The 17,630-nt window shown below is 47.9% G+C and overlaps 1 protein-coding gene across 3 annotated transcripts in view; it reads right to left on the reverse strand.

Annotated features, from left to right (window-relative positions):
* LOC117808197 (ephrin type-B receptor 3-like) overlaps positions 1–15,709 on the reverse strand; it is a 34,579-nt gene extending 18,870 nt beyond the window's left edge. For 2 of the 3 annotated variants that reach the window (XM_034677792.1, XM_034677784.1), the window contains exons 1-5: positions 15,635–15,709; positions 8,827–9,499; positions 3,932–4,087; positions 2,662–2,997; positions 119–243 (exon numbers count right to left, since the gene is read on the reverse strand). In XM_034677792.1, coding sequence (XP_034533683.1) covers positions 119–243; positions 2,662–2,997; positions 3,932–4,087; positions 8,827–9,499; positions 15,635–15,691 — 1,347 coding nt within the window. In that variant the 5' untranslated portion in view covers positions 15,692–15,709. Of the gene's footprint in view, positions 1–106; positions 244–2,661; positions 2,998–3,931; positions 4,088–8,826; positions 9,500–15,634 lie in introns of all 3 variants that reach the window. The other variant, XM_034677777.1, reaches the window with a different exon arrangement.
* Between the last annotated feature and the right edge of the window lie 1,921 nt (positions 15,710–17,630).

Raw genomic sequence — 17,630 nt, forward strand, 5'->3', positions numbered from 1 at the left:
AAGGATGGATTAGTAGCTCCTCTCTCATCAGAGGTAACATGGAGTCAAACACAGATTAAACTGAGACCACTCTCTGTGATGGATTGGATCTGAGGCGTGGACTTACATTGCTGCTTACCTTCTCGTGGTATTTAATCTCATAATCCAGAATGATGCCGTTGGGTTTCTCTGGAGGCAGCCAGGACAGACTCATGGTGCTCGCCGTGGCCGCCATCAGGTGGACCGTGGGCACTGCGGACGGCGCTGCAGGACAAACAAAGGAGAGAAATGCTTTATGGGTTGTTTTCTGTGTTATGTCTTTTCAAGTTGTGCGCCCTTTGTGTGTCCACCGGAGAGCTAAACACAAAGTCCTCGGCGCTGGTCTTTGTGAGAGCTTCGGCCGGTCGTTAGTATGCAGAACCGGTCCTCCTCCTCACTAATGCTGGAGTTCTCCCTCCCACAGTCCTCAGGGAGGGACGGAGAAGGGCTAACTCTGAAACCTCCCGTACAGCTCCCTCCACAGACCGACTGACAGACTGACACCGCCTGATGCAGACGTGTTAAAGTTGATCCACATGCTTCCTAACCTTCTCCTGCACCATGGAGGAAACGTGTGAGTCACTCAGAGACACAGACAGTGGACGTGTCTCTCTCTCACCTGAGCTCTTCATGCTTTGATCACATGTTAAAGGAGGAGAAGCATCGTCTGTCTCTCTTTGCTCTCTCTGTATGTTTGGACTGGTTCTACCTCTGACTCACTCCCTCCTCCTCCTCCGTCACTTTAAAGTAAAGTTACTCACAGACTCTCTCCATGCTCAGCCTCCTTCTTTGGTTTCTCCATCTCCAAACTATCTCTCCCTCCTTTCCTCGGGCGTTTTAATCCTCACTTTCTCCTTCTTTGATCCTCCCCCTTGCTTCACTTTCTTCCTGCTGTCTGTGTTTGTGGCCAGACATTCTCTCTCTCTCTCTCTCTCTCTCTCTCTCTCTCTCTCTCTCTCTCTCTCTCTCTCTCTCTCTCTCTCTCTCTTTGCTCCTTCCCTTCCCTGGTCCTTTCCCTCCCACGCCAGCTCCATCCACCGCGGCCCTCCCCGTCTCTCTTTCTCCCCCCAGGAGACAATGCTTCCGAGGCAGATCCCTGGTTACTCCGGTCCAGGGGATTAGGGGCCCTCCTCCAGGGGGACGTTGGAGTAACCATGGCGGTGGCCTGCGGGGCTTATCACCGCCCTCGTATTTATTTAGGTTCTTAAAAGGTGAACGCACACGCAGGGACGGTTTGGGGACTACACCAGAGGATAATCTGATCACAGTTGATGCTCTCTTGCCCTTCCTCTCCCCCTCACCCCTCGCTCTCTCTGCAGCCGGCTGACCCCGAGCTCACAAGATGGACAGCCTTCTCTGTCAGCCCAGTGCCAGACCCTCGGGGGAACAATGAGACCCTCACATGAGGCCCTGTTGGGTCTTCGGGTCCAGGACCCGCAAACAGAAGGCATTTCTTAAAACATCTTTCAGGAGCAGGAACTGGAGGCCAGAGGTTAGAGGGACCAGGTCGAACCAGAGGAGAGAGGGATGAGGGAGAGAGGGAGAGGGATAATCCTCAGTGTCGTCTCAGACTGCAGATAAAACACACTTAACAAAGCAGCTACACACACACCAGGAGAGTCCACCAGGAGAGTCCACCAAGAGAGTCCACCAAGACTGAATAGTCCACCAAGACTGAATATAGCAGTCCACCAAGACTAAGAGTCCACCAAGACTAAGAGTCCACCAAGACTGAATAGTCCACCAAGACTAAATATAGGAGTCCACCAAGACTGAATAGTCCACCAAGACTGAATATAAGAGTCCACCAAGACTAAGAGTCCACCAAGACTGAAGAGTCCACCAAGACTAAATATAGGAGTCCACCAGGACTGAATATAGGAGTCCACCAAGACTAAGAGTCCACCAAGACTAAGAGCCAGGACTGAATATAAGAGTCCACCAGGACTGAATATAAGAGTCCACCAGGACTGAATATAAGGGCCCTCAGAGAACCTGGACAAGGAGTCAGACTCACCAACACTAATGTGGACTCAGCCCAACATCTTTAAAGATTCTGATCTGAATGAAGTTTATGTAAGAGCTAAAATGAATCTACTCTATCTACCTGCTTACCCACATATCTACTTATCTCCATCCATGACCTTTGACCCTGACGATGACCTGACACTTCACCTGCCCGTTTTAAAAACCCTGGAGTACAGCTTTAATCCCTGAATTATTCTGAGCATCAGCAGGTTTCTGTCTCCGGTGCATGTAATGTATCATCGTGGCTCTGATTGCTCCGTTGGCCCGGCTCCTGTTGTTGCTGTGGGCTGGAGGAGCGGTGGGTTGGAAGCAGTGGGCAGCTAGAATACTGAAGGTTCAACACTTTGAATACACACTGCCTCGCTGTTTCTATTTGCGGCGGCGTTAGCGCAGAGCTGGGGTGTGGGCGTGTGAAAAAGGTCCCTTTTCTAAGCTCATTCAGAAGAATGTCTTCCTGCTCAATCCCCTGTTCAAAGGGAAATATGTAACACACTCCTACATGCATACAAGGAACTGATCTCTGCTTCTTAAGCGCTGAGCGTTCTCTCTGTCACACTCTGAGCCGTGGATCTCTGGCAGCGCCGACAGATCAGGTAACTGTGAGGCTCCACCTACCGGCCTGATTGGTGGTGATGTTCACGGTGGAGAACTGGGGCGTGTACGGGCTCTTGTTGGAAACCCCGTTGACCGCCTGGATCTCGAAGCTGTACTGCGTGTGAGCTTGCAGGTTACGGACGGCCACTCTGCGCTGCGTCAGGCCGAGGTGGCGCGGCGAGATGTCCACGTTGTCGTCGCACCGAGAGCACATCCCCCTCTCGGGCAGACACTTCTTACAGATGACGTTGTAGAAGGTGTCTTCACGGCCGCCCAGGTCCCGAGGCTCGCTCCACTCCAGCACCAGCGAGGTCTCGTTCACGATGGAGATCACGCTGCGTGGTTGGGAGGGGACGGCTGAAACACAGACAGAGAGAGAGTGAATTTAACCTCTGTGCACAATATGTGTGAGGACATTCATCCTGCTGACAGCACAGAGACAGCCTGACAGCACTCTGAGATTCATACAGTGTACAGTTTAACACACATGCATTCATTCTCTCAGAGCTGCTATCATCTGTGGAACATTCTAATGCATTAAGCAGACAAATCTTCCTCCATTAGAACAGCAGAATGTTCTGCAGGAAAAAAAAGAGGACAGGAGTTCACATTGGAACTGCATGCTCATTTTCACTATGTGCCAGTGTGTGTGTATTTGTGTGTGTGTGAGTGTGTGTGAGTGTGTGTGAGTGTGTGTAAAGTGCTGGGGGGGGACGAGCGAGACAAACTATTGGCAGAGCCTTGGCAATTCTTATCCAATTACCGGAGCCTTATCTCTGGCTGCACTGTGGGAGAATCAGCCCCCCACCCCAGCAACACAAAAAAGGATCTTCTTCTTCTCTCTTCACCAGTGGATGAATTAGCTTCTGTGTGTGTGCGTGTGTGTGTGCGTGCTTTCTCTTAGCGATTGCTACCAGAAGAAGAAAAAATCCTCCTCTGTCTATCTGTAAAGGAGCGGCAGCAGCAGCAGGAAACAAACAGAGCTCCTGCTGAAGCCGAGGGGGGAGGTGTAGGATGATAACATTTCAGGATAACTCTGGGAAAGCAAGCAGACTCGTTCTGTGTGGCGTGGTGGGAACATACTCCTCTGAGCTTTTTATCACTGAAGGCAGCGTTCAGAGTCTGAGGGAGGATTCCCACAGAGTCAGGAGTGTGTGTTATTACCAATACGCCTGATTACAGTCTGAACATCAGGTATGAGCACACGCTGGTGTTTGGACAGGAAGTTAAATCATGCAGGGCTCTGGTTTCAGAATAATAGCTGTACATTATTAAACATGCAGATTCTTACTGGTGCAGGGAGAGTCTGGAGAATCAGTGTCCGAGCGGTAGTAACCGTTCCGACAGGAGCAGACGCTGGACGCTCCTGAGCTGGCTCGGCTGTTAGCTGGACATGGAAGGCAGAAACCGTCCCCCTGTTTGGACTTGAAGGTGCCCGGGCTGCAGGCTGTGGAAAAAAACAGAGACAAAGAAACAAGTTCATTTATCTTTAAAGAAAGCTTTATAGACATGCAAGGGAGTTCTAGTATTTCTTGAATGTTGGGTCAAATGACAAAGAAGAAGTCTCTGAAGTGCTCCAGTAGATTGCTTCAGCCAGCAGCCTTACACAGGCGGTGGTGACATTAATGTCAAACAGTACCTGGACATGGTTTTACCTCTGATGGGCTCAGCTTGTTCAGAGACTGTCTGAGGACGGTGTCACCAAAATGTAGACCAAGGTGTCGTGGAAAGACTCTTACTGATCATTCTGACAGGCTGTGTAAGATGCTTGATTCTGATTGGTCCAAACCCCATTGACAACAGTTATTAACTTTCAACACCAGAGCCAAACTGATCACACGTCATGTCAAATCAATCCACAGACACATTTAGCTTCTGCTTGTTGACACCACAGGCCGTAAGGTGAGGGGAAACTGTGAGCATCAAAACAATGTCCCTCATTTTGGTTAGCATCAGGGTCTAGTCTCACCCTGTCAGGATTCTATTTCCCATAAGTACCTGGTAACCATACATGATCCCTCACTTAGTGGCTAAGGATAGAGACACTCAGAAAAAGATACCTACCAACGAGCAGTGAGTCAAAGCACTTCTCTTGGTTTTGCTAATCTGTGGAATGTAAGTGTCTAACACAGGATGTAAGGAGACAGTTTGTGGTCTTGTTCCCTTTATTTATCTCTACCTGATGTGTTCAGTACATGTTGGTTTCTGTTCATATGTGCACAGATCTGTGGTGCATTGATTCGTACGTGCCCCTCATGTTCCCTCCATTCTGAACCGTGCAGCAGACAGGAGACGGGATCTGGAGCAGTGTGCTGCTGTTTGCATGAACTCAAGCTCACACCAAGAGACTGTCAACCTGAATTACATACACGACCCGTTAGCGTTAAAGCGCTGGCATGCTCCTTTCATCTGAACTCAGCCTTTCATGAAATACACAAACACGTACGCAGGGAGAGAAACAGAATGCATGGTGATGTGTGCATGCACATGGTTCAATGGGAGAGATTCTGTTCACACCGCGCTCTCCTTGAGGAGTCACTCAAAGAGGCTTTTCTCATACAGTACACTCAGATATATGCAGAACCACCTCAGTGCTGTTCCCTAACCTGGTTCCTGCCTTGCTATCAGATGGAAACAGTGCTAGTCTTTGTGAGCCTCCTATCTCCGTTTACAGCGGCCGTTAGGACGTTTATAACTCAGGTGATAAGTTGCAGATGTGCTGGGGATTCACTGTGAACCAGAACCCGCTGGCAGGCTCCATATCTTTGATAAACAGTCTTGTTAAAAGATGAATGAGTTTGCCGCAGTGCTTAATAAAAGAGACAAGCGCAGGGAAGACCGTCAAAGTTTACAGGGGCCGGCTGATGAGCTGACCCGCCGCTGCGTTAGCTCGTCAAAGTCAAGGCCGGCTCTGTGTTTGTCCCCCTGAATGATAATCGTCTCCACAGATCCTACGTTTGTTTTTCTGCTCCTGAAGGGAGGTTGGAGGTCAAACCCACAGCGGACCACTTCCTGCTCCTGCTGTTGTCCCGTTTTTCTTTGAAAGGTCAATATTGGCACAGAACCGCTAGTTGACTGCACAGTGTACATTAGCACTAAGTGTATTTGTTCTTCCACCATTAATCAGAGTCATCCACACCTCGGGCGAACAGACAGAGCTGTTGATGTAGGGATAAGGAACGACCTCTGGATTTAGCAGGTGGGAGAACCGCTTCTCTCTGAGCGGTCACGTGACCTGAGCGAGTTCATCTGAGTTCGCTCCACAAACGTAAACGAGGAGTCGTTCCTCATCGGGCTGAGCGATGAGAGTATTGGACTCTGAACGTGTTAGCCTAATGAAAGATGTTGGAGGGGGGGGAAGCTTCTTTTTTCAGAGAAGGGCTGAAAAGTGCTGATCAATCACTTCCAGCGAGTAAAGAGGTCATCTTCTTCTTTCATCCATTCCCCCCCTCAGAGGAACAGGAGAAGAATGAGGAAGAAAGAGAGACAAGAGGCTGGAGAGAAAAGGGAGGGAGAGGTGGAAGAGGTGGAGGCATTGAAAATGCTAATCCTGCAGGCGTTTCCCCCTCTCTCTCTCCCCCTCTCTCTCTCCCCCTCTCTCTCTCCCCCTCTCTCCCTCTCTCTCTCTCTCCCCCTCTCTCTCTCCCCCTCTCTCTCTCCCCTGTGTCTTATCCTCTCATGCAGAACACAGAGCTTAAGGAACTGATTAGAATGTATGCTGAAATTGGAAAGTGTGGAGCATGAAGGAAAAAAAGGGAAGACTATTGGGGGTGAAAATGTGCAGCAAACGAGTGGAAAGTTAAATTTGAAAAAAAAAAAAGTCTCATCAATTAATATTAATGCAGACATTCTTACAGTAACTGTGGTGGTGTGTTAATGAGAGAGAGGGGAGAAGGAGAGCAGGGCTGGAGGGGCTGTGGGGGATACTTCATGTTCCACCACAGAGAGGAGAGAGGGAGAGAGAGAGAGAGAGAGGGAGAGAGGGAGAGAGAGGGAGAGAGAGAGAGAGAGAGAGAGAGAGAGAGAGGGAGAGGGAGAGAGAGGAGGATGGGTGGCAAAGAGGGGAAACAAGTGTGCAGTAAAGTATTTGGAGAGGAGGGAGGACCTGAGGAGAGGTGAGGAGAGGTGAGGAGGGGTGAGGAGGGGGAGATTTATCCCTCCTGGTTTCCAGTGCAGCTTGATTAGAGAGGGTTTTATCAGGGCCCAGTCGCCCGGCTTTAACCTTCAGCTGCCACCAACAAACAAATGAGTTTTTAACCGTACACACCGGGCTTCAGATTTACTCCCCCTCAGACCCACACACTCCCTGTCTCAGAGTGAACACACACTCTCCTGAAGCTGTGTCTCTGCAGAGGAGAGAGCCCTCTGACGCTCAAACATACATAACCTGCTCCTGCTCACACACCTCATCCCTGCTGATCGATATCCCCTCCAGAACCTCTGTCGCTCTCTCACTCCACCGTCTCCTTTTTGACCTACGCACTCCCCAGCCTAATTTTACGCCCTCGTACCCCTCGACACACACGCGCCTCTTTCCATTTATCCTCCCCGCTCCTCCTGCTGTCACCTGCACTCCATTTCAGCTGAGACCTTGCTGTTTAAATTCACCTTGCTCTCAACCTCTGTGAACCCGTCATGTTTTCCATCAGACCTGAACCCATCACAGAGCCTTCCAGCTCGCCCGGGCAAACCGCCTCCCCCTGCATTTCCATTTATTTAGCAACCAGCTGCCAACAAAACTGAGGTCAGAGGGGCGAGCCGTCGCCTGCTGACAGCGTCATCTACTGTGTTTTATTCTACCTCGTAGGCTCTGGATTACTGTGTCAGAAACACGGGGCATATAAATAGCTCATAATAAGGTGGCAGCCGGACAGTGGAGCGATGGAGGCTGTAACCTGCAGCCACAACAACACGAGTCAATCTCACCGACAATCAGTGCGTCCCCGCCGGTCCCAGGCTGAGATGGAGCGTCCTTCAGAAACACTCACACATTGTTATTCACTCTGCATTGAACCATGTGATACTCTGCACCTTCAATGTAAATGCAACTTCTCAGCAGTAATAATGCAATACATTATTGAACGCCGATGGGAAATCCCTCCATCCCTCCATCTCTCCATCCCTCCATCCCTCCATCCCTCCATCATTTTCAGGAGGCTGAGACCTGCACGGCTCTGTAGGTTGAATGAACTCACCGACTTCCTCAGGAGCTTATATCTTTACTCTCTACATCCTCCCAACCGGTCAAATCATCCGTCATCACCGTCTCTGCTTCCACTGCTACGCTGTCAACATCCAACATCTCCACCAATTCCATCACTGCTCCAACCCTCTCCACCCTGACTGACTGCCTGACTGAACTTAAATCCTGGGTGCAAAAAAAACTACCTGTGAAGAATCTGACCTCCTAATCATCGGCCCCAAATCCCTCACCACAACCACCAACAACTTCAACCTCTCCATCCACAATGCATCCCTCACTCTGTCCTCACATGTTCACAACCTCAGTATCATTCTGGACTTCTCCCACTTCACTCACAAGCACATCATCAAAACCACCTTCTTCAACCGTCCATCTCTCTGAAACCCTGATCCACTCCTTCATCACTTCCAGACTCGACTACTGTAACAGCATCCTCTACAGCCTTCCTTCAAAACAACTCAACAAACTACAATACATCCAGAACTCTGGATGACCCACACCATTGTCCTCCAAAACCTCCACTGGCTCCCTATCAAACAGCACATACATTTTAAAATCCTCCTTCATAACCAGGCCCCCTCTTACCTCACTGACCTGCTCCACCACCACACCCCCTCCTGTAACCTCCTATCCTCCAATGCCCACCTCCTCTCCCGACCCCCTGACACCAAGCACTGAACCTGGGACCTCTGGAACGCCTTACCACTAAACATTCAAACCTGCCCCAACCGGTCCACCTTCATAACACTCACCCTAACCCTCCTATTAGAACTGCTTTAACGTATGACTGATTTTAAATGTCATTAATTCATGTTTTAATTATTGTTGTTTTCTATGATGTTTCATCTTCTGTGCAGCGTCTTTGAGTTTTTAGAAAAGTGCTTTATAAATAAAATGTATTGTTATTATTATGAAGCAGGTGTTTGTGTGCTGACTCTGCAGAACCTGAAGTAACCAAAGCTGTCTGCTGTGGAAACACTCACCTTGGCACTGAGTATCCTTCATGGCTGTTTCAAACCCAGCCGAGCAGGTGCAGGCTCCCACAGGAACCATCCACTCGCCGTCTCCGTTGCAGTAAAGCTTCAGCGGCACGGACACCTCCAGAGCGTTGGGGACGCAAGTTCCCGGAGCGATTACTAAGGACGTCGCCTCGGCTCCGGTGGCGGTCTCCGGGAACACGGCAAAGTTGGCAATGGTGGTAGAGCACTTCTTATAAAAGACCCTCACTGAGATGAGGGACATGCAAGCACCGAGGTCCTGGAAGGCCAGGTAGAACCCCGCTTTGGACAAGGGCCCGAAACTTCTGACTTTAGTGTTCACCCGTCCGGACTCCAGCATGGAAAAGCTCTCGTCCGGGGCGATAGTGTCCACCTTCACGTAAGGGTTCTCCATCCAGAAGGGACTGGTGGCCGTGGCCGAGTCCGAGTCGGACTCGTAGTAGAACAGGTTGAAGGTCTCTTTGCAGGATCCGGGGATGTTTGGAATGCTGTTGCAGTCTCGTACGGTGAATTTCATCTCCACGTACACACGGAGGACATCCTTCCTGGGGATGAAGTCGCTGCGGAGCCAGTTGTTCTGGTTCAGCTCGCGGACATTGCAGACTTGGTAAGTCCTGATGGGGTTCATGGCGTCGTCATACCCGCTCACCTCTTCCCACTGAAAGGGAAGAAGAAGAGAAACAGACAGGTTAGAGGAGCTGCTGTGACGGTGTGACGTTCTGTCTGTCTTATTCCTGGAGCATCCATTCATCCGTTCATCCTTTAAAGATTGAAGAACATGAAAGTTAAAGACAGAATGAAAGAGAGAGGTTGATACCTAAAGAAAGAAAGGAAAACCTGTCCCCTCTTTTTTTACTTTAAGGTGTTTTCAGTTTAGTCCCTTGCTTTGTGTCGCTCCGCCTCTCCTCCACGGTTACTGTAGCAAGAAGTCAGGGACAGGAACTGCAAATTCATCACAATTACATCCACCTGTCACCTCCTCCTCCTCCTCCTCCTCCTCCTCCTCCTCCTCCTCCTCCTCCTCCTCCTCAGCACCACAGCATGTTTACCTCATATCTGTTTGGGAGTCGCACTCTCATTGCTTCACAACCAATTACGCTTCAATTACAGAGCAATGATCGCAACGTCCTCTAATAAAGACGCCGGTTAACCTTCATGCCTCTCCGTTCTTACACTCCTCCACATCTTTCAGTGCTGCCGCGGCGGCACCCAGGGGCTGAATTACTCGGGATAAAATGGGATTAATTTTTCTAAACTTTGATTACCAGCTTCATTAAACGGGCGCAAGTAAACTCTGCCGTAAAGGCTTTTCTTTGAGACACTGTAATCTAATGTATTTTTCAATCTGGAATGAGGACACCACGATTAAATCATTTCACTTCAAATAGCGATTCCTGTGTGTATAACATATCTTTGTGAGTGTGCATGTGTGCTGAGGGATCTGCTCCCCTTTCCTATCACAGAAATGGAGTGCATTTAGTTTTTAACTAAGCCAAGGCCTCGCAACTTTATTTGCATAGAGCCTTTCAAATACAAAGCCAATCCAAAGCACTTTGCATGAGGCATGGCCGTGCATTAAAGAGTCCAGTAGACAATGGGGAGGAGAATCAAATGGGACAAAACCAAATCAAAGTCTGGGTGCATCACGAAGGCTCAGACTCAGCCCTACTTTACATCTGTGGTTCAACTTTAAATGAAGGTGGTGTTTAATACAGCTTAGCACCCAGCTGTGTAAGATGCTTCATTCTGATTGGTCCAAACCCCTAGACTATGGTTATTAACTTTCACTAACATGAGCAACACCAGAGACAAACTGATCACACGTCATGTCAAATCAATCCACAGAGTTCAGACACATTTAGCTTCTGCTTGTTGACACAACAGACTGGAAGGTGAGGGGAAACATTAGCTTCTGTTAGCATCATATTGGTAAGCAATGTGGCTATAACGTTAGCTTCAGTTAGCATGCTAAATCAGCAGGCTACGATGTTTCCATCTTGGATCCTGTCCATCAATCTGATGAAGGAGCAGGTGAGAGAAACTTTAGGTTAGAGATCTCTCCAAGTTAAACCCTGAGCGGTGGTGATGATAGCAGCAGGGTTCAAAGTTCAGACATGAGTTTATTTTTAAAGGTGTGTGAAGGTGTGGATTCTATTTCCCATAACTACCTGCTAACCATACATCATCCCTTACTTATTCTACATACTAACAGGGACAGTGTTCATCCCAGCCTTACTATGACTCCCTCCTGTAAGGCCTGAAAACCTTGTTGTCCCCTTTGTGAATTATTCTCCTCTTAAAGTAAGTTTCACCTGAATCCAGATCAAACCAGCGCCCCCTACAGGCCTGGAGCTCTTCAGTTGTGATGACTGAATCTCTGCCTGGATTCTACCTGCTAACAAACCTCATCCCTTACTTATTCTACATACTAACAGGGACAGTGTTCATCCCAGCCTTACTATGACTCCCTCCTGAAAACCTTGTTGTCCCCTTTGTGAATTATTCTCCTCTTAAAGTAAGTTTAACCAGAATCCAGATGAAACCAGCGCCCCCTACAGGCCTGGAGCTCTTCAGCTGTGATGACTGAACCTCTGCCTTGATTCTATTTCCCATAACTACCTGCTAACTTCACATTATCCCTTACATTATGAAGCCCCACTGCAACTTTTAGAGGCACATATAGAAACACCAACAAACATTAAGTCAAAGGAATATTAAAAGCTCAGACTGAAGTGTTCCACGGATGATTTGATGGCCTCCAAACTCTCTCAGTAACACACAGATCTGTTCTCAGGAGCCGGTTGTTTCCATCGCGGCTCTGAGCATCTTAATTAAAGCTGCAACACGGATGTGGAGGAGACAAGGCTATTCATCCAGGACCCTGGAGGCCGTGAGGAGGAGAGAGCGAGTATGGGCGTACTTCTAATGCTCTGGCATTAAAACGATGGCCCGACGAGAGAGAGCAGAGGAGGAAGCGACCAGAGGGAATCGATAATCGCCAGCCAGGTCAATGGGACGGCTAAAAGCATGAAGTGTCAATGGGTATTTAGTTTGCTATAATAAATCACCCGCTGCAGAAGAGCAAGCCGGCCAAGTGTTTGTGAGTGTGTGTGTGTTAAGATGTGTATATACTTGAAGGTGTGTGTGTGTGTGTGTGTGTTGGAGAGAGGTCATCCCCCCTGAGATACACACACCACTGGCTCAACATTCAGAGCGCCTGCTTACTGAGCCTGAATGAATTAAGCAGGTCGGGTGAGGAGGGCTCCAGCTCCTCGGCATCGATTCCCAACAAGATGAATTGTTATGAAAGATTTGTTTTCTTCTCGTCCAATCGAAGCTTCACATTTCACTTTCAGACGACAGAGGACAGAAACCGTGACGCACAAACATCCATCCTGAAGGTCCGGAGACAAAACACACTCTGCAACACGACTCAGTGGAGGAACTTCAGATCTGAATATTGAACAGGGGGAAGCACTTTGAAGCTCTTTAACTGCCAGTTTGATTCTTTTATTCTCATCTTTAGACTCTCATTCAAGGTGAACATCAAACAAGAGGAAACTAGGAAGCTAAGCTGGTTAGCCTGAGGCGTTAGCTCACATGCTAAGGCCCCAAAGAGTCTGGAGCTGCAGGAAATATACTGCTTTTTATTTTCCTGCTTGTTGTTGGCATGAGACGGCTCTCTCAGGCTAATTTTAGAGACATCACAGCTTGTTCATAGCATGTATTAGCATGCTGTTAGAAGCCTGTGATACACCAACAATAATTATGATCTGCAGGAGCGAACTCAGAGGAGTCTGAGGAGACACATACAATGAAGAGGAATTCCCCAACATGATCCGTCTGCTATGGAAGAGAAATGATGTGAAGACAAAAGAGGGCGACATGGGGAAGATTTGAAATACAGGTAGAAACAGACGTGCAGCTCTGGATGTGTGTTCACACACACACCTTATACAGTTGCATTGTGCACACACACGCTACAGGCTACAGACAGAGAAACTAACAAATCCACATACCACAGAGCAGACACAGAGGTGGAAACTATAACATGTACACACAGGATCTGTCACTGCAGGTATGTGAAGACAGCGCCGCGCACAAATCAGCAATTGAACTTTAATTAAACATAATCCTATAAATAGACTTCACAAATTGCTCTCCCACTCCACTTCCACGCCAGGCGTGCTTTCAGTGATAGTAGCACCTACGTACACTCTGCCTGCAGTCTCCGGGTTCACAGTCAGAAATAGACACAGCTTCTGCTTCCTTCTGTGCAGCTTTTATCTGTTGCTTTATCTGTGTTGTGCAACCCTCTGAAACGAGGATAGAGACGCTGTGACTCACACTCGGCTGGACAGCATCCCTGTGAGAGCGTCTGTAGTCTGTGAGTGGGTCTGCTTCTCACAGTTTTTTCTTAGAAATTGATTTTGTTTACTCTTACAGCCCGCCTCGCTCGCTGGGTATGGACGTTTCTCTGGATTTTATTTAATCTCCGTCTCACTGCGCTCCCTCCCGCCCTCTCTCTTCCAGCTCTTTCACTTTGTTGTTCTGTTGCTTTATACGGACTCAGTTTTGGTTCCTCTTCAGCACTCATCACCCCGGACAAAAAAAGGGCTGCAAAGTTTCATTTCAGGACCTCAAAGGCGTGGAAATAAACATGCACACAATGCGTCAAGCACACGAACACAAACAAGAGCGAAATAAAAGAGGGTTTAAGAACATAAATGGAGGAGAGATAACTCAGAGAGAACCACCGGCTGTGGCTCATTCTGCTGAGAGACACAAACAGGCCGGGAGAAACTCCTCTCAGTCTTTGGGGTGGTGATGTGGGGAATCTGGAGTGCAGCAGGCTTTCACTGTATGTGTGTCTGAAAAGAGCATCTGTTGCACGTTTGCTTGGAAAAGAAACTGGGAGGCGTTCTGCAGCTCTTGTGCTGTGGGAGCATCTTTGAATTGTAGCTTAATGAGGAGGAGGAGGGAGATGGAGGGATGGGAGGAGGGCACAGAGGGCTGTGAGGGTCCTGCTGATTGTCTCAGCTGAGCTGGCTTCATTAGTGCTTAGTTACTTGGAAGTAAAGGAAAAGGGAGAGGACTCAAACAGCTGGGTTGGACTCTCCCTGCGAGGCGTTGGGGTGCGCAACTACATAAAAAACAGGGGGCCCACCTTCCCAAAACACAAGGGCCGAGTCAGAGGGCCACACAAAGGCGAGGGGAGGAGTGCTGCGGGTCTTTGAAGTCTATCTGAGGAGGGGTCAGAACTCTTTTACCCCTCTTTAGGCCTTTGTGGGGACCACATGGGAAAGCAGGACCGGGCTGTCACTGGCACTTTGTGTGCCGTAGATTTGGAAGCCTGGACGTGCAAAAGGTCAACACCAAGAAATATCTCAGAGGGTAAAAGGATCAGTTCATGAGGAAAGAGATGTTTTCACATGTTGAAGAGCGCCGAGGCATGAGGAGGGGAACATCTGTGACGGGGCGGGGCGGGGAAATTGGATTGCAGTGTATCTTTTTCTGCTGCTAAGGACCGAATCCTGTCGGATCTTAAAACATATCCTGTTCAGTGATTAGCAGAGGAAGGTGAGGAGGACTGATCGGATTCAAATGCACTGAATAAAACATGTGGTTTAAATGTTTATCATGTAAAGAACATTTATAGAGTGAGGCTGTTTCTCTCTCTGAGCAACACAGAGAGACTAATGCATGCTTTTATTACCAGCAGGCTGGACTTCTGCATGCTCTCCTTTCTGCTCCTCCAAAGAACACAATACACAAACTGCAGTTAACACAAAACTGATTCTAAAATCCTTTCTCTAGTTTTGAAGGCGCTGCACGTCCTCGCACCAGACTACATCTCAGAGATGCTTTTAGTGTCTGAACCAGGAAGGCCTCTCAGATCCTCCAGGTCCTCTCTGTCAGCTGTTCCTCAGAGGAGAACAGGAACATTCAGAGACGATGGAGCAGCCTGCTGAGGATCTGAGAGGAGCTGATGGAGTATTTATTCAGTCTGGCTTTATGAAGGGTTTTAAAATGTTACTTTAACTGTTAGAATGATTTCAATGTTGCTTTATTATTTTATTTATTTCAACTGTTCATCTTATTTTAATTGATCTAATATTTTTAGCCTTAATTTTATTTAAACTCTTATCCTTACCCTTTTTAAATTGATTTATTTTAACTATTGTGTTTCTTACTGTTTACTGTTATATTTAAATGTTGCTTTATTATTGTTTTAATTTTAACATCTTATCTTATTTTATTTTTACTTATGTATTCATTTTTTATTTATCTGCTCAGTTTTATTGATATTTAAGCTTTAATTTTATTTCCATCTCTTACCCTTTTTAAATTATTTATTTTAACAATGTACATTCTTAATTTTAATTTGATGCTTTAAATAATTAATTTTAAGTACACATATTTTATTGTTGTTGGTGTGCATTAACCTTTTTAAAATGTCTTTATGTCATTCATTTATTTTTGCTTCTTTATTGTTTCCAGTCCTTGGGTTGCATTTGATTTGTCTGAAAGGTGCATTTTAAATAAAGCTTGATTGAATACACTCTGAAGAAAGGATATCAAAGAAACACACACATGTGTGTGTGTGTGTGTGTGTGTGTGTGTGTGTGCATGACTTTACATTTAAACTACCAGCAAAGAAAAGTCACATTCATGTTTGGATCACTCACACTTTTATTTCCACCTCTGTGTCTCCAGTAACAAATGAGTCTGAGCACACACACACACACACACACACACACACACACACACACACACACACACACACACTTACCCCGGTCTCAGGGTGAGCAGTCCAGGCTAATTCCGTCGTGGCCCACTTTGTGTCCATGAGTGTTTCTGTGAACGAGAGCAGAAAGAAAACACAACCAGGTCAGAAGAGGCAGCAGAGTGACGGAGGAGATCACAGCGGTCTGAATAGTTTTACTACATGGTGCAGGAGATAAGATGCTTTCACTGAAGTCTCTCTGATAACTCAGTTAATGAGTCAGGGTCAGAAGAGCGGGCTGAAGGAACATGTGTGTGTGTGTGTGTGTGTGTGTGTGTGTGTGTGTGTGTGTGACAGGAAGAAGAGCTGGTGGGAGAGCGTGACAGAGATCAGGGTGGGTGATCCTTGAGGAGTTATGTGACATTTTATTGCTGCTCCTTGTTTGGCTAATTAGTCTCAATTAGACGTTTGCTTTTATGCAGGGTGGTGGTGGTGGTGGTGGGGGGGGTGGGAACAACAGTCTCAGACTCACTGGGGAACGGTTCCGCTTCCAACAGGGCGCCACGGGACACACACACACACACAGTTGATAACACGCACACACATGGTGCGAGTAACAGGTTGTAAAACTCCAGAAGATATACAGCCCAGCAGAAGGCATGAATGGAGAGGAGGTTATAAAGTTAGAGTCACAAAGGAGGCGCTCTTCACAGGAACAGAGGTCAATACAATTCAATTGGTTTCCCTTTGTGTCAATACTTGAACACACACATACACACTCCAGGTTTATCTATCTCTGTGCACACTCTGAGGAAACACACACACACACACACACACACTGTGGACAAAATGGTGGATGGGGATCTCTCCTCCTGCAGATCCCCCTCTCTCTTCCAGCGTCTTGTTTCTCCTGGCAGACTCTCTGTGAGCGCCGAGGAGGAAGACTATAAATGTTGAGTCTTTTACTACCTGGCGCTCAAGGCGCAGTACGCAGCCACCGTTATTATCTCAACCGCTGTGCTGTTCTACAAGATAGTAAAAGATGATGAAACGGGCACTGCCAGGGAGCGAGCGAGCACGCCGTCCCCAGCCGTGGAAAGAAGGGAGAGATGTTCTATTTCTCCTGTTTCGGTTACAGGGGACGATCCGATGTAGTCTCTGTGCTCACTGTGCTACTTCACCATCATCTCTGAGGTTTCCTCTGTTTCTCTTTCATCTTTTAAAAACACGCTGAGCTGACAGGGAACAGGACTGGAGAGCAACATCAGAGTAAACCTTTAGTATCCCTACGCCGAGTACCTCCTGCAGACGCTGCTGCATTCAGGAGGGGGACCAAGAAGACAGCAAAGACCCCTCATGAGGAACGTGCAGCTCGCCTCTACGGCTGGAAAGTCCCACTGAATTCCAGCTCATGCTCTGAGTGACAGCGTCTCTACGTGCCGATTGTACTCTTGAGAAAACATGACTTCTGAGAGAGACCCAGCCAAAGGGAGACATCTTTAGAGTGAAAGAAAGAGATCACATACAATCAGATCTCAGATGGAGCGCTGGCTTGTTGCCCTGAGGCGAAACGGTCTGGAAGCTTCAGCGTGAGCCGGGTCCTGCAGAGAGATCTGTCTCTCTGGGAGTGGCTGAAAGTGAATATCATGTACTTGAAGCAGCTGGGGGTCAAACCCTGCAACCTTTGTCACAAACACTCTGTCTCTCTCTCTCTCCTGTCATTGTTTAATGTTTCTGTGTGCAGACAGAGGAGATCAGGAACACTCTGCTTTCACCAAACACTCTGTTTCTGCAATAAACCGAATGTGTCACTCCAGCAAATAAGGGGCCTGCTTGTGTTTCATCTCTGAAACTGTGTCAGTGTATATTAGCTGTGGGACTTCCCCTGACTCATCTGGTGACAGTGTGTGATTTGGGACCTGTTACCTACAGCTACGCAGGCAGGTAAGCCAGTGTGGTGTGAAAATGATACACCTCGGCTGCCTGCTGTTTACTGTTATGACTGGGCCGTGTGTGTACGGCTGGTCGGTCGGCTTGTCATTAGAGCTGACCTTGCTGAAAA

This window comes from Notolabrus celidotus, chromosome 2, assembly GCF_009762535.1.
Source record: "Notolabrus celidotus isolate fNotCel1 chromosome 2, fNotCel1.pri, whole genome shotgun sequence".
Taxonomy (NCBI): domain Eukaryota; kingdom Metazoa; phylum Chordata; class Actinopteri; order Labriformes; family Labridae; genus Notolabrus; species Notolabrus celidotus.